Source organism: Zeugodacus cucurbitae, chromosome 2, assembly GCF_028554725.1.
Source record: "Zeugodacus cucurbitae isolate PBARC_wt_2022May chromosome 2, idZeuCucr1.2, whole genome shotgun sequence".
NCBI lineage: Eukaryota > Metazoa > Arthropoda > Insecta > Diptera > Tephritidae > Zeugodacus > Zeugodacus cucurbitae.
In genome coordinates this window covers 3,885,171-3,911,542 of record NC_071667.1, presented here as the reverse complement: position 1 = coordinate 3,911,542, position 26,372 = coordinate 3,885,171, and the positions used below count along the sequence as shown (strand labels likewise).

The window sequence follows — 26,372 nt, the reverse complement described above, 5'->3', positions numbered from 1 at the left end:
AAATACGACTATATAGTCGTCTACACCACCCACAGACCAATGTTCAGGCGCGTGGAGGCGTCTCCTGAAGAATCGTATAATTGTGCTATTCGCAGAATTTCTAGCGTGTTTCTTGCAAGCTAATATCCCAAACAAAAAATCGAATTTTGCAAATATTTACAAATAACCGTAATTTATTGTGATGATTGTCCAACTTTACTGCTAGCTAACCGAACAATCGAATTTCTGGGGATTTTGTTGTGGACAACATTGTGCGGTTTTGGGGAAATCATTTTGATTTTATTTCATTCCACTTATTGTTGATTTAGCGTAAGTTTTTGTTGCACATTGTGCCAATTTCTTCTGCATGAGTGTTTCCTAACCGGCTAAATTGCGTAATTTTGTTTTTCCTTTTTGATGTTTGGGATTCACATTGGCTTTCGAAAACAATTTTGTTTTTGCAAAACTTGAAATATGCAAATTTGCCCAAACAACATGGTAATGTTTTGCTAAAACATAATGCTACTCTGATTTCTCAAGATTTCGCACTCGAAGCATTTAAAATGTGCGGCGCTAAATAAAGTGAGCACAGTTTGCGTATTCACATTGGCGCGTAACGAATAAGTTTTTGGAAATTGTGAATACAAAAATTCTTAGCGGTTTTTTCAAATGGTGATTAATATCTAAGCCGATTTGTACGCGAGATTTGTAAAAAAAAGATAATTATAAATAAAAAGTAGGTCCAAGAGAATGATAGGTAATAACGCAACTCCACATATCACTGTTGCACTCTGCCTACCATTTATTCAATGCATTTTCATATTACACTATTACAACGGTATTTGTAGTGAAAGTGTCGCATAAGAAGTCGGTCGCTAGGTTAACGACCATAATTAAGTGACCGCGCGGGCGTATGAGTGACATTATTGGCGACGGTGCAAATAAACGCGGAAAGTCTTTTATTCAGCTTGTTGAGTATGCGGTTGCGTGAACGAGATTATCACTAATTGCGTGTACACACGAGACGTGGGTGTTAATGCAATTTTTACTCTACACACTTTCCGAGACAAACTTGCACACCGTGAGCCACCTCCCTGCCCACTGCATTTTCCTCTTATCCTATAACAAGCCAAGGCATTTCATGCGTTCTATGGAAGTTTTCGCTATTTCGTTTGTTTACGATCTTTTCCAATATTTTTATGAAGCCAATAAAAGCTGGAAATGCAGTAAACTCTTCTTACGTTACACGCACACTCACACACACACGAAGCATAACGCAGTTAAAATGCAGGCGTACGCACAACTTGGATACACACACACACACACACAAATATTTTAATGCTGGATGCTTGTTTATATCTTTCGAAAGTTGCTTCAAGTAATCTCTTCGCCTTTGATAAACAAATGCATAGTTTCTTATGCAGAAATAGACAAATGCATTTGTAGGTGTGTATTTATATCTCGCTGCAAACATTAATTTTTGCGGATAAGCCAATAAAATAGTTTTTATGCACTTTAAACCGTTACGTTTCGTTGGATTTGTTTTCATGCTTTGCATTCACTGCTTTTCACCGCACTCAAGTTTTTTTTTAATGATTTTAACAGATATTTGAGTTTTTGCCCCATTGGCCCACTTGGCGTATGAGTGACACGGTTTCTCCTTTGCTCAAGTGCTCGTTAAATGCAAGCCTCTGTTTGTTAGTGTGTATGAGTGCATGTGCAATCATGTATTATTGTAGAATCGCTTGAATAGCGCGTGTAGATGGCGATACTATATATAGTTCCTGTTACTCCTGCAAGGAGCATAGGGCCACTGTAACACACTTCCAACCATTTCTGTCACATGCCATACGCTTTATTTCGCCCCAACTTTTTCCTGTAGGTCTGAGGTCAGCCTCCAACTGTCTTCTCCACGTATGAGCAGGTCTGCCAACTCGCCTCTGTCCAGGCGGGTTCCAATCAATAGCATTTCTTGCTATATCGTTTACAGGTTTGCGCAAAGTGTGCCCGATCCACGCCCACTTACGTTAGAGAATTTCGAAACGCAGTGGGGTTTGTTGCGTGTCTCCATAGCGTTTCATTGGAGATTATATCCGGCCAGTAAATGCATAGTATTCTTCGAAGGCAAGGTTGACGAAGGTTTGTAGTCGTTGTGAATCCCTGGTGATGACAATCCAAGTCTCACAGCCATACTGCAAAACAGATTTTATGTTGGAGTCAAACAACCGCACTTTAGTTCGAATGGATAACTGTTGAGACTTCCAAATATTTTTAAGCATTCCAAATGCTTGTTTTGCTTTTCCTATTCGATTACTTATATCCTCAGAGGAACCTCCAGAAGCGGTTATCGGTCAGCCAAGAATGATTCAACATCTTCTACGTATTCTCCAAGTATATGCAGTGGACTCTTATTGCTGGTGTTCAAACGCATAATTTTTGTTTTTTTTTTTTAGATTAATTTTAAGACCTGCGTTTGTGGATGATTCGGCTATATCGTCGAGTTTAGCTTGCATATCTGTGTGGCTATGCGATAAAACGCATATGTCATCCGCATAATCTAAGTCTTCAAGCCGATCAAACAATCCCCACCTTATACCTCTCTCTTCACCCTTATACCTCTACCTCCTCATCACAACATTCAGAACTGTGTTAAAAAGTAAAGGCGACAAAACACACCCTTGTCGCACGCCTCTTTCGACAGGAATGCAACTACCAAGTTGGCTATCGTGCAACACGCGGCAACTGTCCCCAGAGTACAAGCCCTTTATAAGTGTAATGAGGGTGTCCGGGACTCCTTTACATTCCAGAGCGCTCCAAATTGCACGATGACATAGCGTGTCGAACGCTTTCTCGAAATCTATGAAAGCTACATATAGTGAGGAGCGCCACTCCGCCGACTGTTCAACGATTATTCGCAATGTGTTTACATGATCAACACACGACCTTCTGGGACGAAAACCGGCCTGTTCCTTTCTGAATCCTTCGTCTAGTTCCGTAGCTAGTCTAAGTCTTATAATTTCAGCTATGACTTTATTGAGAAAACTTAATAGCGTTATACCCCTCCAGTTATTGCCCAATGTGAGGTCACCCTTTTTCGGAAGATTAATGATGATACAGGATCAGAGAGGCACTCGTCACTGGATCTGCTTTCATCAGTTTTTTTTTTTAATTATTTAATAGCGAATTTAAAGCGTTTATCAGTAGCAAGAAAATGTATTATTTTCTATAATTCTTAAATACTTAAAATTTTACTTTTTAAGAATAATGAAATTTATTACAAATAAATTTAAAAAAAAATATGTATAAGTTTACCTTTATTATTGAGTTATGTATATGCAATTATATATATTCAATCTTAAAAGTCTCATGTAAGCAGCGTTTATTTTTTAACGCCATTACTCCGAAAAGCTATATGTATTCTAACCATTCACAACGCAGGTTAGAGTTCTGTGCAAGCATTTCAAGCATTTACAATTTTTTTTTTCAGAACTCGTGTTCGGCTCACAGACTGCATGTCGTCGCTTTTGGCTGCTATTATACGTTTTTTTTTCAATTTTATTTTCTTTTTTTCTCTGTTTGTATGCAAAACAATTTGTATAGAAAAAAATTTGTAAAAAATAATAAATAAACAAATGTGCCGCAAAGCCAGCGCTTGCATGTTGCAAAAAAAAAAATACATAAATAAATAAATAAACTCATAAACGTGCTAAAATAGCGCTAGAATAGATTTGATGACTATGTATGCGCGTGTGTATGTCCAACAAACAGGTTTCCAGTTATTTCGAATTGGTCTTGTTTCTTGTATATTTTATAACCAAGCGCAAAAACAAATTCAAATTAATAAAATTAGCAAAACAATAAAAAGCAGAAAAAATCTTTAAAGCTGCTACAATAAAATTCTCAATAATAACGGCGAACAAAAACGAAATATTTTTAGCAAAGAATTGCTTCACCTAATCAAATTGAAATTTATCGACAAAAAGCAACAACAAATGTGTAGTAAACCAAGCACCACTGCAAACCGTTAGCAAAGGCCGCTCAAGGTAGTTTAGTACCACTCGTTAACTACTTTAAATACATATATGTATACTCTTGTGACTCGACTAGCTTCAGCAGTTGGAAAGATTCGATGTCTCTACGACTCTCTGCTGCCTGCCAATTTTGTACATTGAACTCCTTAGTTAGCATCAAGCTGCTTTTTGGTGTGCTACTCCGCTTTCCGTTTGTTTTGTTGTTTGGTAGACTGCCTCTGACTACTTGAATTTGGCAGCTGTAATCTGAGCCTGCGCAACGCGTGCGTTGTTTCGCGCAAACCTGTTGCGCCCGTGGAATGTTCCATAAATTTCAATCAAATTTTCAAATTTAATCAGATTCTCAGTTTTTTCTCGCATCTCATCTGCATTATCTAACTAGATAAGTAGCCGATAAACAGCCGTTAAGTGGTTATTATGAATAGGTTCGGCAATCAGCACAGTGGGCTGACGACCGCACAAATATCCTTCCATAACTCGAAGTTCTCCATAACTAGAACTGTTGAATTGGCAATAGAAGTCAAATTTCATACAAATCTCCATCCATAAATCGAACTTTTCGATCAGGGCATAATACAAAACTTAAAACTTTACTATCGAGGCACAATTGTAAAAAAGTTTAAAGTCCCTTTATATCGCATGGAGGAGAATATAAAATATGATATTACTCTAATGGATTTCATAAATCATGAAACAATAGAAAAGTACAACAAACAATATTAAAGAATATATGTTTTAATGTATTTCAATAAAACGTCATGCGAAGTAAATAAGTAAAACTGCGTATTAATTTATATTTTACAGGTTAAAAAGAAAAAAATATTTTTATATGAAAAATCCTATAAGTCCAAAATCCAAATCCAAAGTCTCTCTAACTCGAAGCTTTTTTTATGGATTATGGTGATTCGAGTTAGAGAAGTTCCACGGTATTATATTTTACACTTTGAAAAGTAATTAATTATTCTTCCTGCGGTGGTGGTTCTTGATAGCGAAAAATATATTTATTAGAAATTATCTTATTTTAATTTTCTTAGTTCCATGTATCATATATATTATTAAACACATATTCAAAGTAAATACTGCCTTTCAAATCTTTTGTAGAAGAAGTGTGTGATTTTTTATAGTTTTGTCCCACTGTCAATTGAACACACTTGGCCTAATAAGATGCGCCATTAATTTTTAACTCGATTAAAAATCGCTTAATTAAAATCGTTAAAAGCAACAAAAAACATGCGAAGATTGCTTGGTCTGACAGATATAGTAAATTACTAGAACGAAATCGAAACAAAGCAAAAAATAAATTCTTAGTAATTAGAGCAACACAAAGAAAATAATTTTAATAATAATAAAATTAGTTTGTTCTCTAGAAAAACCCACGTATTTCATTTTACTCAAATATATATGTATGCGAGTATAAAGAATATTGCCGCCAATCAAATGGCGCGTCTCTTCAACATTCTTTAGCGTTTAGTTTGTTTGCGCGTGCGCGCCTTCGAAACGTGTCAAGTTCTAGACAATTCACATTTTGTGCTTGAAAGAACACATTGGGCTGCGCTCTAAATGAAGGTATGTCTATAAAAAACAATACTTTAAAGGGCCAAGAGGAAGGTAGCAATTTGTAGGAGCTCACGTACCCGTGTACATATGTCTACAACTATATTTATTTACTTATAACCGTAAAGCTGTATAGCTTCAAAATTTTGTTTTCAAGCGTCGGTTCGAGATTCGTGTGAGGCTACACGTTTGCTAGACACTTAATTGCGGATATGAGAGCCCTTATGTGCACGCCTCCGCTGGGCGCAGTAAGCACGTTCTGACACTTCCAACTGTTTATGCAATAAATATTTATCATCTTCAATTTGAAAAGCGAAAAGGGAAAAGGAAGTAAAAAACAATATATTTTATTAAAAAAATCCAAGTTGGACGCTTAAGTATGTGAGACTACATTAACCTAAAAATAAGTGATGTATTGAGAGCGTAAAAAGCAGGGCAGGGCAGTGAAAATTTTAAATTACTATTTTTTTTCTTTGGAGTGCCTTTTCATTTGTTTACTGTCACAGCGCAGTTGACACCACAATATTCTGCACTAATTTTAATCACTTTTTACTTGCCAAATCTCTTTGCAGCTGGTCATTAAGAAGACTTGCGAGTGGTGGTTTTACAAAAATAAATGCCGCAATATGTCTACGCATTGGAAACAGAATGCATTTCTCATATGCTGCGTGATACTATTCGGCCTTTTGCTGGGCTTGATCATTTGGTGTCAGCCGGGGAGCAGTAGCAGCAGCAGCAGTAGCAGTAGGAAGGGTGCTCACATAACCGCAGGTGTTTCAAACAAATCAAATACGTGGACGAGTAGTACAGGATATCCACCGATTGTGGACTCGCCAGACATCCAAACGATATTTGTAAATCATTCATTTATTGGCGATGAACAATGGACCGAAGATGGTGAGTGTAAACCATTCAAATATAGACCAAAAAAATGAAAGAATTTTAAATAATGCAGATGATAAACAATTTAAAACACATTTCTTTTTGGCTCTTGCAGAAGATATTAAAGATGATATTGGCGATATAAACAACAGCATTCCGGACGATTTCACCAGTGATTTTGTGACGCCGCGAAAGGTGTACAATTCCAAACTAAGCGAAGATGATCTGCTCTATGAGTCGAATCGTAATAAAAGCAGCGTAACGAATGGTAAGCAAAAGTTTTACTAAATCAAACAAGCAAATATGAAGGCATTTATGAAAACAAAATTATTAAAAGAATATATAATATAATAGTTGAACTTCCCTAACTCCAACACCATAATCCACAAAAAAAAACTTCGAGTTAGATAGACTTCGAGTTGTGGAAGGTTTGCATGATATATGACTTCTATTGGCAAGTCAATTATTATTTTATTTTATTTTATTTTATTTTATTTCATTTTATTTTATTTTTTTTTCTTATTTTATTTTATTTTATTTTATTTTATTTTATTTTATTTTATTGTATTTTATTTAATTTTATTTATTTTTTTTTATTTTATTTTATGTTTTTTTTTATTTTAATTTATTTTATTTATTTTTTATTTTATTTTATTTTATTGTATTTAATTGTATTTAATTTAATTTAATTTAATTTTATTTTATTTTATTTTGTTTTATTTTATTTTATTTTATTTTATTTTATTTTATTTTATTTTATTTTATTTTATTTTATTTTATTTTATTTTATTTTTTTATTTTTTTTTATTTTTTTTATTTTATTTTATTGTATTTAATTGTATTTAATTTAATTTCATTTTATTTTATTTTATTTTATTTTATTTTTTTATTTTTTTTTATTTTTTTTATTTTATTTTATTGTATTTAATTGTATTTAATTTAATTTCATTTTATTTTATTTTATTTTATTTTTTTATTTATTTTTTATTTTTGTTTATTTTATTTTATTGTATTTAATTGTATTTAATTTTATTTTATTTTATTTTATTTTATTTTATTTTATTTTATTTTATTTTATTTTATTTTATTTTATTTTATTTTATTTTATTTTATTTTATTTTATTTTATTTTATTTTATTTTATTTTATTTTATTTTATTTTATTTTATTTTATTTTATTTTATTTTATTTTATTTTATTTTATTTTATTTTATTTTATTTTATTTTATTTTATTTTATTTTATTTTATTTTATTTTATTTTATTTTATTTTATTTTATTTTATTTATTGTATGTATAAATTATTTCGTTATGTATTTCGTGTTTTATATTGTTTTATTTTATTTCAATTAATTTCAGGTTATTATTCAGCGTTCGATGAAACGGGTACATTTCGTAGTAAATCTAGTCAAATTTGGGATCCACATCCCGAATATATAATAAATGCTTTTGGGCATAAATTGCATTTGGTTCTACATCAGGACACATCATTCATACCACCGCAAACATTTAGTGTAAGAAAAAAATTAAAATTAAACTACAACAACTACATAAATATTTGAAGAAACGTGGAAAAATTTTATATTGTTCCTACACAATTCAAGACCATTAAAACTTACTAAATTCCCAAAACAGGGTTCCATTTCTCATCCAATTCATACTTTAATTTCGCTTGCAGGTAATTCGTATACTTAACAATAGAACCGAGGAAGAAGAGGAGGAAGATGAAGCCAATGGTCATTACTTGGGCTGCTACTACAAGGGCGTGGTACAAGGCGACGACCAATCGACAGTATCGGTGTCGCTCTGCAATGGCATGGTAAGTTACGCCTTTAACAAACGATTAATTGACGATCAAGCTCTTCTTTAAACAAACCAAACCGAGAAACGGGTCGTAAGACCACTGTACAACGTGTCGCAATTCACATGGCGAGCATACTACAGCCCACACAGCAGGCAGCAATTACAAGCATAATTACAAAGCACAATTTTTTATTGTCTAAACTATTCAAAGCCTCATTTTTTCATTTGTATGTATCGCTTGCTTTTTCAATTCAGAGCTGTCTGTGTGGAGAAACGCGCCTGCGGCGTCCTGTACGGTAGCATCCGATTGCCATAAATTCATTCATTAGAAGTATTTGCAATTTGCAATAAATCAAGTTTATGTATTTGCATTCAACCGTGGCCTGCCGTATGAGAAGTAATCGCTTGTATATTTGTGTGTCTAAATGTATAGTATTTGTATATAAAATACATATTTATGTATGCCACACCTAAGATCATGCCAACTAGTCGAACGACGCATGCCTTAAGGCAAGAACACGGCCATAAATAGACACAATAGACCCGTATATACATATGTACATATATTAATATTTATGTATATACAATTCGAATATACATATATGCTTAGTCCCATACAATAAAGTATTTAAAATATTTCCTCACCTCTTCTTAATGAGCACCATTATTACCTTCACAGCATCGCTTCTATTATCATTAGCACGTCCATTTATTTGTTAATGTTTATTTAGCATTTTACATTTTTTTTGGTTTATTTACATATTCGTTTTGCTCGTTACTGCTCGCCGCTCAGACTGGTTACATTAAAACAAGTTTCGGCTCGCTGCTCATACAACCGGTCAATCAGACCGGCGATGGCGATTCGGAGGTGTTGCACAAAGTGTGGCGTCATTCGCGTCGCAATGCCAGACACGCCGTCGCCAACTCATTCGATATGGACTTGAAAGAACTCGAAGAGAGTCTATTCACGCGGTTGCATCGCAAGAAGCGTAACTATGTGGATCGGCATGTTTTCACGATGGAAGTGCTGGTGGCGGTCGATAAAACGATGAGTGAATTCCATGGCAACGATCTGAAGTCGTACATATTGACATTGATATCGATCGTTTCGAACATATACGCGGACGCCAGTATTGGCAATTCCATTTATATAACGGTGGCGAATATTTTGATTTTACGCGACGAGCGCAGGAAAGGTGAGTGTTCGGAAGAGACTAAAACAATTTTTGTGTTTGAAACTAAGGCGGGGACTCAACTGTGCTAAATTGTTTATATTTCTATTTTCACTTCTTAGCCACATCGGCATCTGCTATGCTAAAGGACTTTTGTGGCGTCGTCTCAAAGCAAGGATACCATTATGATACCGCTATGCTTATTACACGGTGAGTTTGAGCATAGTTATAAGAAATAATTTAGAAATGATAAATAATAATAATGAAAACAAAGACCGTAAATATTTACTGTGGAAATGTATTTTTATATTTAAAATTTATTTGGCGAATATTTCTTTCACAGCGATCAAATTTGTCGCAACGAAGGTGAGCCATGCGACACTCTGGGTTTGGCTGAACTGGGCACTGTCTGCAAACGACGATCGTGCGCCATAGTACAAGATAACGGACTGCCAGCCGCGTTTACAATCGCACACGAACTGGGTCATGTGTAAGTTGAATTTAATTGTAGATATATTTTTAGACTTTCGGGCATTTATTGGTTTATAAAAATTATTAATTTTAACTTAAATAAATTTCTTTTATACAGCTTAAATATGCCACATGATGACGATGACCTCTGCAAGCCCTTCAGCCGACCGGGCACGAAGAATAAAATGCACATAATGTCGAGTATAATGGGCAGTGATATACATCCGTGGTCGTGGTCCGATTGTTCGCGCAATTATGTCTCAGAATTTTTAGAGTAAGTAGTTGCAGATTGTGTGCGCAATTTCTACCCACCTCACTTTATTCTACGGGCTATTGCTCTTTAACACTCAGTAAATGTTACATATCTCAATTCGCTCTCTCAAACACTGCAAATCATCTCACGCATTTTGCTGTGATTATTACATATTTTGCCTCCTTCTCTATTTCATTTCTCTAACACAATGCAGAAAAGAAGACAAATCCTGCCTCGAAGACACGCCCACATATTTCATAAAGAATATGAACACCAAATTGCCCGGTGAGATTTACTCACTCAACCATCAATGCCAACTCATACATGGCAATCAATCGCGCTACTGTCGCATCGACAGCGAGTGTAAGCGATTGTGGTGCAAGACGGACAGCAGCAGTAGCGACTGTCGCAGCAGCAATCTGCCGTGGGCCGATGGCACGCCGTGCAACAACGAGCGCCACTGGTGTCAGAAGGGTGAGTGTGTGCCCCGCGAAGGCAAGTCATTGCTGCCGGTGCAGGGCGGTTGGGGTCCATGGAGTGATTTCACGCCATGCAGTCTGACGTGTGGCGGCGGCGTACAGGAGTCACAGCGCGAATGCAATAATCCACTGCCGAAGAATGGTGGCAAGTACTGTGCGGGCAGCCGCAAGAAATATCGTTCGTGCAACACACACACCTGCCCGCCGGGTACCTTGGATTCGCGTGAGCAGCAGTGTTACGAAATGAATGGCAGGAATTTCTCCAGCAAAGGCATAGCACGCTCGGCGAAGTGGATACCGAAGTATGGTTGTAAGTATACAGATGGATAATGTTTATACTTGGATTATTAAGTGTGTAATATATATAATTATATATTGTCAAAATTGCAAAAATAAAAGTTAAACAACAATCACATCGCAGATAAAATTCATAAGAAAATACAGTACAGAGCAATAAAAATGCAACCAATACCAAATGCCCGTATTTATAGAATTGCCCAAAAGCTTTTCATTAAACTGTCTAGATTAACGTACACAGTTTTGACTAATTTCCTCTCATTATTTTATTTGTTGTTTATTATTTTTTTTTGTTTTCCTCCCCATTTTCTAGTGTCCTCGTCCGAAAAATGCAAACTGTTTTGCCGTCTGGAAGATAACAGCGCGTACTTTAAACTCGCGGACAAGGTGAAAGACGGCACCACATGCTCATTGGACAGCTTCGACAAGTGTGTCAATGGCATTTGCCGGCCGGCAGGTTGTGACAATGAATTAAATTCGCTGGCGAAAATAGGTAATTTGCAAAAATAAACAAAACCCACACAAATAGAAACACAACAAATGACTTGTATAAACTAAAAAGAGAAGGGTAGTCGGCAGTCGGTCTGTTTATATAAAGAAAAACTATATATATATACAGCATGGTGGCACGTCAAAATCTGTCTGTATGCAAACGCAGAGTGAACACATAAATAAATCGAGCATTGCGCGTGGAACCGCAACAGCTGGACCTTCACCGGCGAGGCATAGTGCTGACGGACAGTCAAGGTGATGTGGCAATGGATGACAGGTCCCTGAACGCAGAAAATAGCGCAACATGAGTCAATCAGCTTTCACACGCTGACATGCGGAGTCGTAAAAAAATATTTTTATGAAACATTAAAATCAAATAGTCACCGGCAATAATTTATCAAAAACATGCTATGAGCTAGCATACTAACATCAACACACTAAATATTTAATGATATTTAACATGTTTGCCATTTTTATTAAATCACAGCATTTTTAATCTCCTTACAGATAGATGTGGCGTTTGTGAAGGTCACAACGAAACCTGCCAGGAGTACACCGGCAACTTCTATGTATCCGATTTGTTTAAGACCAAGTCCGAGTTGTATTATTATTATGTGACAACCATACCAAAAGGTAATTAATTATGTCGTGTGATTTTTTATTATATGTGCCTCTTCTAATTCTGAAAAGAAAAATCGCTCAACTGACTAATAGCAATTTTGGCATGTTCAAGTGTCAAATAAATTTATTTCACCTGTGTGCTTTCCTCACATGAGTCATATCATATATGTATGTACATATGTATGAAAGTCACGAAAATATTTTGCAGATATTTAATATGCAATAAAAATTAAAAAATATATATATGTATATGTTGCAGCATGGCATTGAACAAATTGATTTGGAACTCAACTGCTGACTAATACTTTTAATTTGATTAGAGAAAAAATATTTTATATAGAAATTCCTTTAAAATAAATTTTTTGTCGTATTAATTAATATATTGCACAACAATTTTCATACATAAATATTTTTCCAAAAATTTTCTATAAATCACACTTTGCAACCAAATGGTTATACTAGTCGTATACTCAACATTTACCGCGCAATCACAACGCCAACTAATTGCAGCCAATTTCCTCGCACACTTGTGCATAATATATTTAATGGAATGGATTCAGTACATGCCATTTCTCACCCGGTCTAATGGTCAATTAGCGCGTTTTTCTTAATTGCACTTGTTGTTTTTGCTGTAGCGTTTGTGCTAACGTTGTTGTTGTTAAAATTTGTTGTAATTATTTTTTATATGCGGAAATACACATTGTCACTTTAATTAACTGCATATGCGAACGCTAATACAAGTAATCAAATTCATTACGAGAGTGCTGTGCAAGTGGTTACAATTGGACTAGTTGGTCACTACACCACTTACACTGCTTTTTTAGATTTTTATGGAAAAATTTCTAAACAATATAAATTGTTTTAAAGAAAAGTTGGAAATTGAACGTTTTTCTTTTCAAAAGCTGTATTAAAGTAAGGTTTGGGAGTCGTATTTTCGAGAAAAGCTATTATTTAAATATTTTAGTTAGAAATTCTATAATAATAATATATTTTATATTAAATATGTTTGAGTTAAAAATTCTAGAGTAAAAACAACGTCTGGAAACGCAGAAAGTACATTCATCATTAATTTAATTTTTGAAAATGCGAGCATTATATACTGTTAGCTTACTGGGTATAAATGATAGTAAATTATGTATGTGCTTATATTTCTAAACTAATTTAGTCGCGTTATTTTTGGAAACTTTATTACTACTCAGCGCGCTCCGTTAATGGCTTTATTCAGTGAAATCTTTACACAAATATAGAACACATTTACGCAAATTCATTTGTGAGTATGTACAGGTTCAGTAAATGGAAATCGTTCGTTGACAGCAATTCACTTAAAAAAAAAAGTTAATGAAATGTAACAAATTGCACCACTGATAAGTTTCACACCTCCGAATAACAGTATTTTTTATTTATTTCAAGTATTTATTTGAATATTTGAATATTTATTACACCTAAAAGTACGGCAGCGTGTGTGTAAAGCAAATATGAGCCATAGAAAAGTTCAAGTTCAAGGTTATAGAGTTATCAAACAGGCGCACATGGCGCCAAGTGGCTGTCTGTATGCCCAGCGCGCCGAAGCATGAGGCGATTTAATGAGCAATAAATGATTTTCTATCACAGCACACACATACATACATACATACACACGTATGGTATATGCCTATATTTGTATGATTTATTGGTACGTTCACCTCAATATGTGTGTATGTTTGCTTGTACGAGTGCAAATGCATTTGTGCATTCACTTGATTATTCAATGGCAATTAGAAGACTGATAAAGCCAAAAGCACATACATACACTTGTAAATATGTAATTGCGCGCCAACAGCTACAATAAATGTGATGCATACAAATTGATTATCATCACATTTAATACTTGTTTGCATATTCAAACACAATTCCATTTGAAATACACACACACTCTTGTATACACTAGTGTAATAAATAATGTACTATAAGCATGTTCTACGTGCTTAATAATAAATAATAATTTCATGCGCGGGAAATCAGACAGCTTTGTTAGCGCCAGTTTTAAAAATAGCTGCTGAATAACTGAACTCTTGATGAATTATGTATTATCAATTATCAGCACATCATACGCACACGCATTGGTGTGAAATTAAAAAAAAAAATAAAAGAATTTTTTTGTTTTTGAAATACGCTTGCCAGAGCAGCAAATTGAATAGATGGGAGTGAAATGTCAATCAAATTGTCTATTGCGATTGACAGTTGGAAAAAATCATGACGCGTGCACGCGTTGAGCACAATTTTAATAAGCACCAAGTGTGAACTGTACGTTGGACGGAATGGCAGCATGATTTTTTTCAATTGGCTTTATTAGTTGTATCGTAAGGCTCTTGAAGTAATTCCATTTTTGTGTCCATATTAATCCATCTATTACATCTACTCTCAAAGCCGTTTCAGCTCAGTTTCCATCTATTATTAAACTCCAATTTAAGAACAGTTTCTCTATGCAATTCTTAATTTAAGCTCAAAATGTCGACAAAAAAATCCTGCATGATCAGATGCCGCGACCCGTTATATAGAAATAACAATTCTTTAAACAAATTTACTTTATTTTTCATTTAATTTCTACATACTTTCAACTCACTATTTATTTTATACCTACACTTTTTTATTTACATCCATAGGCGCCTCTAATATAGTCATTACACAACCCAGCTATCACGCTGAGAATTACATTGCGCTGCGCGACGATGAGGGCAATTACATACTCAACGGCAAGAATGTCATCACCAGTTTTCGTAATATAAAATTCTATGCAGGCGTAACACTGGAATACAATGGCGCCGAAAATTTAGTGGAGCGTGTAAACACCACTGTGGCACGTAAAATGAAACGTGATTTGGTTGTGGAGGTGAGCTTTCAAAGGAGTGGCTTATGAGCAACGTTTGCCAATATTTAATTCGCTTCACTTGCCTTACAGATAATTTCCTTAAGCAAAAGTGCGCCGAAGGATAACGACTCATTGCTGCTCAGCTACACGTATACCATGGATAAGCCGCTCTATCAAATGCCCGAAGTGGAAGTCGAAATCTATAATTGGGAAATGCAAGCGTGGAGCACTTGTGATGCACTCTGTCATGGCAATTCACATCGTTTGCCGGTTTGTGTGAGCACCACCAAGGCGTTGAAGGTGGCGCCACAATTGTGCGATGAGACGGCTAAGCCGCCAACTGAGTATCGTCAATGCAACATGGATTGTGTGCTCTCGCTGAATGTGGCAAATATTTCGGAATGCTCGGCGTCGTGTGGCATGTTGGGCACGCGTGAGAAAACCTACTATTGCATACAAACATTCCCACATATCAGCCGTTCCAATATCGTGGACTTATCATATTGCCTGTCGAAGTTCGAGTTTAGTCCGCATGAGTCGTGTCGTGAGGGCTGTTGGGATTATACCGAGTGGTCGGCGGTAAGTTGTTTAATAAGATACCCTAAGTTGTTGAATCATACTACTAAATATTGTTTATTTTATTTTGTAGTGCTCCAAATCTTGTGGTACTGGCACGCAGACGCGTGGTGTCGCTTGCATGTTAAATGGTACGCGTGAGAGCGATAGTTTGTGTGATCAACGTAAGCGTGACTCTTACCGCGATACGATAAGAGCTTGTAAAACGGACCCGTGTTATTCATACGAAGATAATTTGGTAAGTGCACCTTGTGCAAAACTATGTCACGCCATTAATATCTAATTTGACCTCTACTCTATACGTAGGCTACACCACGCTCGTTCGCCAATTATTGGGTCGCCGATGAGTGGGGAGAATGCGGCGATAATTGTGAAAAGAATCGTACGGTTACCTGCCGAAATCCGTTGGGCTATGGTTGTCCAAAGGATCGACGCCCCTTATCGAAGCGTAAATGTTGCAACATCAAATATGTGTCTAATTGGTCGAATGTAAGTTGTGCGCACCACCTAATCACCTACAAAACTTATGTGTTTCTGCTTTATTTCGTTCAGTGCTCTGTAGAATGTGGTAACGGCGTGCGCCAGAAAGAGATCCATTGCGCGCGTGTCTATAAACCAGAGATAAAGGGCACACCACGTCGACGCGTCATCATTGACCCTTACCACTGTCGTCATTTACGCAAGCCCACGCCGAAGCGTATGCACAAACCCTGCAAGATCAGCTGCAAGTGGTCCGCTTCCGATTGGACGCAGTGTCCCGCCGACTGCCATGAAGAGTATCAATCGCGTTCCGTTTATTGTGAGTCAGTGCTGGGTAATCCAATTGCTTATCGCTATTGTGATGCAATGAAGAAGCCACCCTCCAAGAAGATCTGCAACAATTGTGTACGAAAGGAATCGAAAATTATAACTCCGGTAAGTGTATGTCAATGTAGCATTAGATACATATATATTGACACCTCTCTTTTTCTCCACTCATAATCCACAGTGCAATTGTGATGGCTTCCGACGTCGTCGCATCATTTGCTACGATTCGACGGGCCGACGAATTGTCTGTCCCACAAAAGAGCGTCTGATTAAGGAAAAATGTCAACCACCGCGTGAATGTATGCCACAATCTTGTGATGACCTACGCCGTCTACATCGCTACTATCAAGATCGTGAATACACCATATATGTGCGTTCGCGCCCGCGTAAAGTTTACTGCCATAATATGAGTACTTCGCCGAAAGAATATATAACCGTTAATCCACTTGAAAACTATTCCATATACTATGATTATAAAACTTCCGATCCGGACAGATGTCCGCCCGATTCTAGAAAACGTGAGTTCCGTGATAACAGCACCAGTTCGGGACGTACGCAATTCCGTAAGATACGTATAAGTCTGCCAGATTTGCGTGTTATCGAAAATGACTTTACGTTTGCGGAAACAGTCGGCAACGCACAACTGTATGGTTCTGCGGGCGATTGCTACAATCGCAATATGGAATGTCCGCAAGGTGATTTCTCGATTAACTTGGAAAATACCGGTTTCCACATAAGACCTGGCGCGCGTTGGGACACTTTTGGTCACAGCGTCGTAATGAAGGTATCTAAACCGGTAAGTGAATGTCGAAAAAACGAAGATGTGCGTGAAGGCAAAATGCTGAAGATTATGTAGTTATACAATCTCATCATATTTACACTCCAACATACAAGCAAAACCTTAAATGTTCTTCCAAATTTCAGTTCGACACCTCTACCGCTTCCCGGCGTGCTTTCTGTGGTGGCTATTGTGGACGTTGCCAACTTTCGCATACTGGCTTATACCTAAACGTATGATCACACACCGGCTGAAACAACCTGAGTGTGGATACAAATTTTTGTTGGGTAAAAACTATACATTCACATGCCTTTTAGCATACTAATGCTTTCTCTCATTCTACACAATAACCCTACCCGCTAATAGGCTCACAAAACCGTTTGGTTAGTGGTCTTGACACAACCAGTTGTGGGCGTGGCGTCGGTAGATATGGTCGTAGGCGTGACGTGAGCATGCAGACTGGCAATGGATAAGCAAAATTTTATGTGCCATACAATGACGCGACGATGTCATTGCCCACCCATAAACCAACACAAAACCAAGCAGCGACTACAACGAAGAAGGCAATAGATCAAACTTATAGAACCATGCAGATGAAATAAACACTATATACCTATGTATACACCAAGTCACAATGTAGCAAGCCGACTGTGTAGCAGAGAATCAACGAATCCAACTAATAATGATAACCCCAACAACCGAGTTTTGAGAACGAAAGCAGAATGTAAAGCGCTCAAAATAGCGGTTTTGTTCGAATATTTACACTTCAATGGTGCACAGCTCATACAGCCAACAACAAATACACACAAAATATTAGCAATAGAAACGATAACTGAATATTTTATTCGAAAACCCAAAAACTCGTTGCAAATCGCAGTCAAAAAAATTTAAAAAAAAAATTAAAAATAGCATACAAAATATTGAACTTAAGTTAAGTGCAAAGTTGAATTTTCTCAGCTTTAACCAATTGTGGTATATATATATATGTATATGCGAGCGTAATGTATGTGTATGTAATATTGTTAATTTTTTCAGTGTATTTTCGTACAAAAACTTATTTGGAAAAAACTGTTATCCGTTTAGCAAAAGTATTAATTAACAAATCAGAAAAATAGTAACAAATTTTAAAATAATATATTTTAATATATTCGTAGATATTTATGTTTATGTAGTACATATATCGTGTTGAAAGTTCGAAAAGAATAAGAATTTACTACTTTACGAAAGTAACTTCCATTAAATGTATCACCATATTGAAAATTGAAACGAATGTATGTGTGCATAGTAGGTAAATAAATATGTACGTATATACTTTAACAGTATATGTAAATATTTTATATATATAGTAGCTTTTTAACAGAGTTGTGAGTGAACGAAAAAGAAAAAGTATTTATTTTGAAAAGAAAAATAGTTTTAAGTAAAAGCTGAATGCTGAATTTTATAAGCTTCAACTGCCCAATGTGTGAGTGAGATTGAAAACGAAAATCATTCAAAATATCGCCATATTTCGTAATTAAAAATCGCAAAAGCTTTTAAAAGCTATTCATGAAATTTTTACTAAGTTCGATTTTTTCCCCCGATTTTTTTTATTATTAACTTTTCTTATTTATTCCTGCATATTTCTCGAGTATATTAAATAGTGCGAAATTATAGTAGCCTTTATTTCGCTTTCGGCAAAAGCTTTGGAAAAAAAGAATGACACGCCAAAGCTGCATAAAAGCTTTTTAAGCTTAATACATAAATAGCTTATATAAACTCTAAATAAAATATGCAAATTGAAAAATTTAACTCACACATTGGCACATAAAAAAAATAAAAATAAAATTAACAAATTGCAAAAAAATTAAAAAAAAATGTGAGAAATTAATATAAAAAAATTTAATTTAACAAAAACTCTAATGAAATTAATATTTTACAAGCAAAGCAAAACAAATAATTAAGGATTTTTTAACAAAATGCTTTAAAAAATTCAAAAAAAAATTAGTTGTAATATATATGTATGTGTATACTATATCCATGTAGGTATATAACACGATGAGCCATATCTTTCATATATCATTTGCATTTAGTTGCTGCTTGCGTTGGAGTTGGGAAACTGTTGCAAGTAATTTAAATAAAAATCAACAAAAAATTATAAACAATTAAATTAAAAAACAGCACTTCAACATTTTCGCAGTAATGACTTGTTTTTTTTAATAATTTCTACTTACATTTCAAATAAAATTCATTTTCAAACTCCACCCAAGCAGCTGCTTTAATGAACTAAAATCATTTGACTCGAATATAAATGTAGTTTAGCACTAAGTCGCAACTGTGGCAATTTAAGTTTTGATTGTAATTTTAAAGAAATACGTAAAGATGGTGCTTATAATTATACAAACATTTTACTTCCAAAAAAAAAAAACAAAAAAAAAACAAAAAAAAACAAAGCAATCAATTAATAGAACACAGAGTTCTAAAATAATTATAAAGTATATATGTATGTATACACTTATGTGCGAACGCTATTTTCTGTGAAAGTAGACGTGCGTACGCGATGATAGGGGCCAGTATATGCAAATCAAATATATATATATATAACTTATATACAATACTGCCATGCTTATGTATAAATATTTAGAAAATCAAGCATATACTTTACACACACAAACTTTTTGGCATTTCTAGAATTAAAAAAAAAAAAAGTTTTCTAAATATTCTCAATAAGTGCCCATTCATACCAAAATTTCATGCATCATGCAGTAATCAATAATGTTCATTGTACTATGTATTTTAGAAGTAAACAAAAATACTCATAAACTCAATTTAAATGGGTTATCAAACGCAAAACGATTAAATTTAAATAAAGAGTCGGCCATAATAAAAAATAATTGAAAAAAAAGAAATTAAAAAATTAAATTTTGGATTGTAATTATTTTTGTCGAATTATTATAAAAAAATGTCGGTGGTAAAAATTTGTTGCGGCCGCCCAATGCATTGGTCGCAGGTTCGATACAATGACTCTAACTATTTAAATGCCAACAACAACAAACTGGTTAATAAAAGATCGCGACATTAGTGTCTAGCAACGCCTGTGGCGTGCTAAGCAACTAAAAACAAATTGAAAATAAACTAAAATTTTGTTGTCATAATTAAGTATTTTCTTTAACAAACATTAAACATTTTATACACAAAAAACCCTATATCAATAATTGGAAGTAATTGCAATTTTATTCACTGCAACATAAACAATTATGAAGTGAATAAAACAAACAAATTAATTTTTATTATAACCTACAGCCATATAACGGTGCGCTGTCATTTTATTTGTTACATCTGCGCTCACTGCCAACTACAAGCATACATACATACAGACATGCTGTCATACAACTCATCCATTTACTCTTTGTGCCAAGTAAGTCTTTACAACTTGCTAATTATCGCTGAATAACCACAAAACACAAACTATCAGGCAGTGTTGCCAATAAAGTGAGGGCGTACCGTTTATATATACTATATACTATATAGAAGTGTATATATAATTACTTTCATGAATTTTATTAATATTATGTGTATATGTATTTGTATAAATAAGTGTACGTGTTAATTAAGAAACCTCTATGCAGTTAGGGAACACTTAAAATTTAGGAATAAATAAATATACACTGAAAAATATTAAAAAGAAAATGAAAGCACTAAAAAGTTTGTTTTATTCTAGATAATTTAAATTAAAAACGCAATCGAAAAGGTTCGACAAAACAACATATAAATCTCTTGCCAAAATATATTCCAAACCTTAAAAACATGAAAGGCTTCTTCAGAGAAGAAATTCATAAAGAAAGTTATTTCACTCCATCTATGACAGAACATAAAAATTCTTCAACGAATATACCTGACCAAAATTGAATTTTACTATAGATGATGTAAAAACGAACGTATTAGGTTGAATACTTAGCAAAAGCCAGAACTAAACCAAAGAATCGTCTGAATGAATCTAATGAAGTGGTTGTGGAAACAAAGAATTTAAATATTCAGAATATTTCTAATAGCCGGTTTCACGAAAGCGAGATCATTTAAAAAAAATTTAAGTCAAATGGTGAAACTGAAATAGATAATTTTTCACTCAAATTTGTTTCGTGAAACCGGCTGTAAGAAATGCTGGTTTAAACTACGAGCTACCAGAATAATATCGGGTGATCCAAGTGGCCGTATTTTGTTCCTTTTTTTGGACATATCACATATGAGTCGTGTCAAGCTGTCAGGTTATTTTTGTTCAGTATTGTTTGGCGTTTCGTTATGGAATGACTTACGCCTGAACAACGTTTACAAATTGTTCAACTTTATTACGAAGATTTACCTTATGTAGAGAATGTGTTTGGTGCGATTCGCTAAACTTATTCGCTTACTGAGCATACTATTCACAACACCATCACCCATCTTGAGACCCAACATTCATTATCGGATAATATTCGAATAGATCAGTAAAACCGCTTGACCTTCCCAAGCGACATCACTTCCCATTTTCACGTTCCGTTTCGGGCCGGTCGATTGGCCACCTATATCGTGTGATATTACACCGTTAGACTTTACGATTCAGTCCTTGGAGCAAAACATTACGCGTGTCATTCGCCAGTTACCAGTCGCAATGCTCGAACGAGTCATCGAAAATTGGACTCAACGGATGTACCAACTGAGGTTAAATTTGATTTTTTTTTGCGTTTTTTCTTTAAAAAAGTAGAGTACCTCGAAATGGATCACCCTTTATAAGCAATTGATTACTATGCTATTTTCTTCGATTTTTTCTTTCCTAAATAAGGTACGGAATAAGGTATCTAAAGGTCTATTTTTCAACAGTTCTGAATATAGTTGGCGTGACACTACTTAAATCACAGTTGCCTTTCACAAATTCTACATTATGCATGGAAGCATCTAAAGACTTGTAGTGCTATCCATTTAGAGGTGCTATTAATAAAATATCCAAACGTTATCTATGTTTGTAGCGCTCAATATTTCCTCGGTTCCACTAGAGAATAAATTCGATTGCAAAACAACCGAAAAGTAATAAAATTTACCATTTGAAGTGCCATTCCTTTCGCGCTGAAAACTGCAATTGTTGGCTTCTCATTTATTTCAAAATGAATTTCAAATAATTAACTTAAAGATTTTGTTGTTCATTTAATTAAGTTTAATATAATTTTAAAAAGATGAAATAGAAAAGCACTTTGGTTATTATAATAAATTTTTTTTTTTTTTTTTTTGGTTTTGTTCTTTTTATAGTGTTATTTGTCCTCAGTTAGATGCTTGTTAATTTTGCGTTTGCGCTACTTTTAATGTTTTATACCTGGGTTAGTCAATGGAAACATGTTTTTCTTTAATTATGTATAAATAATTATTTACTTGTTCATTTCTAGATTTTAGTAGTTTTAGTTTCATATTTTTTAGTTTTACAATTAATTTTTGCGAATTGGCATTTTTGTGAGCACATTTAAAGAGTTAAAATAAAAATTTCAGCTTTGCACGCATTTTGTTGTAAAAATCCGGAAATGGAAATTTATTTCAAGTTTCACGTGCGAACACAACGTAATGCAAAGTAATTTCCAATAGATGGCGCACATGTGCACCGCCGTATGATTTCCGTTATTTGCGCTCTTCTTCTTACTATGGTGTTTAATGTCGGTATATTTGGCGCTATTTACTTTTGCTTTCATTGTGTTCTTCTTGATTTGCTTAAAATTACTGTTGTTGCTTTCGCTAGATAATTGTAGCGATCTTTCCTTTGTTGTTGTCCCTAATGCATTTTGTATTGTTGTAATTGAAATTCTAGATCGCGCCTTGTTGTTGGTTTTTGTTGTTATATTCGCCTTCAGCATGATGTACCGCTGGCAGTCGTGTTGTTTAAATATAGAGATGTTCTTATTGTTATTGTTGTTGCACTTGTCTTTTTTGTATAACTGCGCTAAAGCATTCCGCAATCTTTCATAAGCGAAAGATTTAGAAGCATTTGCGGTGCACAATGCCGGGACCGGATTCATCATATTCCTGCTTGGAGATCCACATCTGTTGGAAAGTGGACAATGAAGCCAAGATAGAACCACCAATCCAGACGGAGTACTTTCTCTCAGGTGGCGCAATGATCTTGATCTTGATGGTGGATGGCGCAAGGGCAGTGATTTCCTTTTGCATACGATCGGCAATACCTGTGAGATCAAACAAAATGTCAGTAAATCGCTTTCAATTCACTCTCTGGCTCTCACGAGCAAACCTTTCACTTACCTGGGTACATGGTGGTGCCGCCAGACAAGACCGAGTTGGCATACAGATCCTTACGGATATCAACATCGCACTTCATGATCGAATTGTAGACAGTCTCGTGAATGCCGCACGATTCCATGCCCAAGAATGAGGGCTGGAACAGCGCCTCTGGGCAACGGAAACGCTCATTGCCAATGGTGATCACTTGACCATCAGGCAATTCATATGACTTCTCCAAAGAGGTGGATGCGGCGGCAGTGGCCATTTCCTGCTCAAAGTCCAAAGCAACATAGCACAATTTCTCCTTAATATCACGCACAATTTCACGCTCGGCAGTGGTGGTGAATGAATAACCACGCTCGGTGAGGATCTTCATCAAATAGTCGGTCAAATCGCGACCGGCCAAATCGAGACGCAGAATAGCGTGTGGCAAGGCGAAACCTTCATAGATAGGTACAGTGTGCGAAACACCATCGCCAGAGTCCAATACGATACCGGTGGTACGACCGGAAGCGTACAGAGAGAGCACAGCCTGAATGGCCACATACATGGCGGGCGAGTTGAATGTCTCGAACATGATTTGGGTCATCTTTTCACGATTGGCTTTCGGGTTGAGTGGCGCTTCGGTCAATAATACTGGATGCTCTTCGGGTGCGACACGCAATTCATTGTAGAAGGTATGATGCCAAATCTTCTCCATATCATCCCAATTTGTAATGATGCCATGCTCAATGGGATATTTCAACGTGAGTATACCTCTTTTGCTTTGCGCCTCATCACCCACATAGGAGTCTTTCTGACCCATACCCACCATCACACCCTGATGGCGTGGTCGGCCAACAATCGAGGGGAATACAGCACGGGGCGCATCATCGCCGGCGAAGCCTGCCTTGCACATACCAGAGCCGTTGTCAATGACCAGGGCACCCGCATCATCGTCACACATTTTGGCAGTTAGTTAAGTGGGTTCTGCAAACGAATTATGCAAATTATCAAATCTAATTTCGTCAACACTTTTTCATGTAGTTAGGCGAAATCCGAAATTTACTTTAGTTACAAAATTTATAAGAGAATATAAGAAATTTAGTATATCATTTTAATTAAAAATTTCACGCGTTTTCGAATTTTGAATATTTGAAATGAATGATTTTTTTTTTGTTATGTTTCCATTTGAGAAAATTTTTGATTTTGCAAGCAAAGGTGCCAGATGTGATTTTTAATTTTCTGTACTCTTTTCTTAAAATTTTAAAAATTATTTGTGACGTAATGTTTCTTACTATTCTTTTGAGGGTTTTTTAAGAAATTGTTATTTTTAATTTAATTAAAATATATTAAATAGTAAAGCTGCTTTGAAATTAATGAAATTTATTATTATTTTAATTCCGAATTTCTTGTCGATTTGATAAAAATACGATTCTCATGTTTGCTTTAGCATTACGATTTTTTATAATATAAAAATTAAAATTTATCAATTAAGCATTTTCATTAATTTTCTATCCCCATCTCAGTTACTAAGGCAAAAAAAAGGACGTATACAAATTCCTATAACATATTTTTTAAATTATTCTAATTTTTTTTCTAATTATAGTGATAAGAAACTACATTTTTGTAATTTTTTCTTAAATTCTTCATTTTGAAAAATAAATTTTTTTACAGTTTCTCTTCTGTTTTCCGACCAAAATTAAATAATTAATGAAAAATTTTAAGCGTTGTTAGTTATTTATACTAAGATTGTATGTTGTCTTCCCTAATTGGCGAATTCTATTTATTGGGCCCTTTCACTTTCCCTTCAAACTCAATTTCATTGACCCAACTGAATGTTCGGCACTAAAAATAAGCTCGAGTGAACGTATTTCGATCGGTAGCTATTTTTATATATTTCAAACCGATTGCGTAAGAATTCATTGCGTATTGTGACATAGAGTTAACCACGCCCTGACTCGTTACATAACCACCAACGAAGAGGCGAGAGAATGCTTCGCTCAGAATTGATTTGAATGAACCTACAGAGGCTTTTTTTGTCGAAATAAGAAACGGAAAATAGTAATTTGGTGAAAGAATGTATAAGATTGTCAAAAATCTGACACTTCGAAAACGAATTCGAAATTACGAATCATCTATTTCGAAATTGTTTTCGGAAATTCTTTAAAATTGCCCTAAAAACGAAATTAGAATACCACACAGAAAAGAAAAGCTTAGACTCGTTTCACTTGTGGTTAATAAAACTATACAATTTGATTTAAATATCCTCTAATTTTTTTAATAAAAATTATTTCAAATATCGACACGTAAAGACTTCGTACTTGAACACTCTTTGGAACATACGAACATGGTTGTAATATGATACTTAAAGAAGCCAAGCCTTTTTTTATAATTCTTTCTAAAACTCCACTTTTGAGTTGTTTACTTATATTCGCAAATTCCTTCCAAGGATTTTCTCATTTTGAACTAAACCACATCCTTAGCACTTTTTTCTGTTTATCTTTCCAACTATTTTTTAACTATTTTTTTCTGCTCAAATTTCACTTCCTCACTGCCTTCTCTCTTCCTTTTTCACCAAAGCAACTTCTTTACTTAAACCCGATTTTTCGAAATTTCTTCAAGTAATTATTTCCTATTTTCGTTGGTATTTTAAATCAGCAGTACGCTCGAACCACCGTATTACCTTGCGGCCAACAAACGAATGTAAATCGAACTTTGTGTTATGTGTGAACTCGATTTTTGTATAGAGTCTGCTCGTGTGGGTCCTCGTTGGCGCCCTAACTCAACAACAAATGGAATGAAGATCCCGGCGCAGCGCCTTTATATCACCACTGCTGCTGTTGATTGCGAAAAAACTTGCATGGCAATTTAAGGCAAAAATTCTTGCATTCTTCGCGGCAGTGGAACGGCTGGCAACGAAACGCAGCCACCATGATAGAAATTCTAAAATAATCAAAATGAATTAACTAACACAGAGGCATGCGCACATTCACACAAAGGGTATACTAGCACACGGCGCCCTGTTAAATTATTATGCCAAACACACACACACAAACAAACGGCGAGTTTTTCGGCAAAATGCAATTGTAACTGAATCAACGAAAGGTCTGCGCTTGTG

At 35.0% G+C, this 26,372-nt stretch overlaps 2 protein-coding genes across 7 annotated transcripts in view; one reads left to right on the top strand and one right to left on the bottom strand.

Annotated features, from left to right (window-relative positions):
• LOC105221546 (A disintegrin and metalloproteinase with thrombospondin motifs gon-1) overlaps window positions 1-19,470 on the top strand; it is an 87,250-nt gene extending 67,780 nt beyond the window's left edge. For all 6 annotated transcript variants that reach the window (XM_011198605.2, XM_011198610.3, XM_054235921.1 and 3 more), the window contains 19 exons: window positions 6,137-6,461; window positions 6,562-6,714; window positions 7,804-7,958; window positions 8,123-8,263; window positions 9,041-9,443; window positions 9,542-9,629; window positions 9,763-9,909; window positions 10,009-10,164; window positions 10,358-10,932; window positions 11,233-11,412; window positions 11,919-12,044; window positions 14,675-14,901; window positions 14,971-15,459; window positions 15,530-15,694; window positions 15,763-15,945; window positions 16,009-16,371; window positions 16,445-17,059; window positions 17,188-17,328; window positions 17,408-19,470. In XM_011198605.2, coding sequence (XP_011196907.2) covers window positions 6,137-6,461; window positions 6,562-6,714; window positions 7,804-7,958; window positions 8,123-8,263; window positions 9,041-9,443; window positions 9,542-9,629; window positions 9,763-9,909; window positions 10,009-10,164; window positions 10,358-10,932; window positions 11,233-11,412; window positions 11,919-12,044; window positions 14,675-14,901; window positions 14,971-15,459; window positions 15,530-15,694; window positions 15,763-15,945; window positions 16,009-16,371; window positions 16,445-17,059; window positions 17,188-17,280 — 4,584 coding nt within the window. In that variant the 3' untranslated portion in view covers window positions 17,281-17,328; window positions 17,408-19,470. The remainder of the gene's footprint in view (window positions 1-6,136; window positions 6,462-6,561; window positions 6,715-7,803; window positions 7,959-8,122; window positions 8,264-9,040; window positions 9,444-9,541; window positions 9,630-9,762; window positions 9,910-10,008; window positions 10,165-10,357; window positions 10,933-11,232; window positions 11,413-11,918; window positions 12,045-14,674; window positions 14,902-14,970; window positions 15,460-15,529; window positions 15,695-15,762; window positions 15,946-16,008; window positions 16,372-16,444; window positions 17,060-17,187; window positions 17,329-17,407) is intronic.
• A 3,072-nt stretch (window positions 19,471-22,542) lies between these two features.
• LOC105221551 (actin, indirect flight muscle) lies at window positions 22,543-26,102 on the bottom strand. The gene is made up of 3 exons (XM_011198615.3): window positions 25,938-26,102; window positions 23,294-24,241; window positions 22,543-23,217 (listed from the first exon to the last, which is right to left on the bottom strand). Exons 2-3 carry the CDS (start codon window positions 24,216-24,218, stop codon window positions 23,012-23,014), a joined length of 1,131 nt encoding a protein of 376 aa, XP_011196917.1. The 5' UTR covers window positions 24,219-24,241; window positions 25,938-26,102; the 3' UTR covers window positions 22,543-23,011.
• Between the last annotated feature and the right edge of the window lie 270 nt (window positions 26,103-26,372).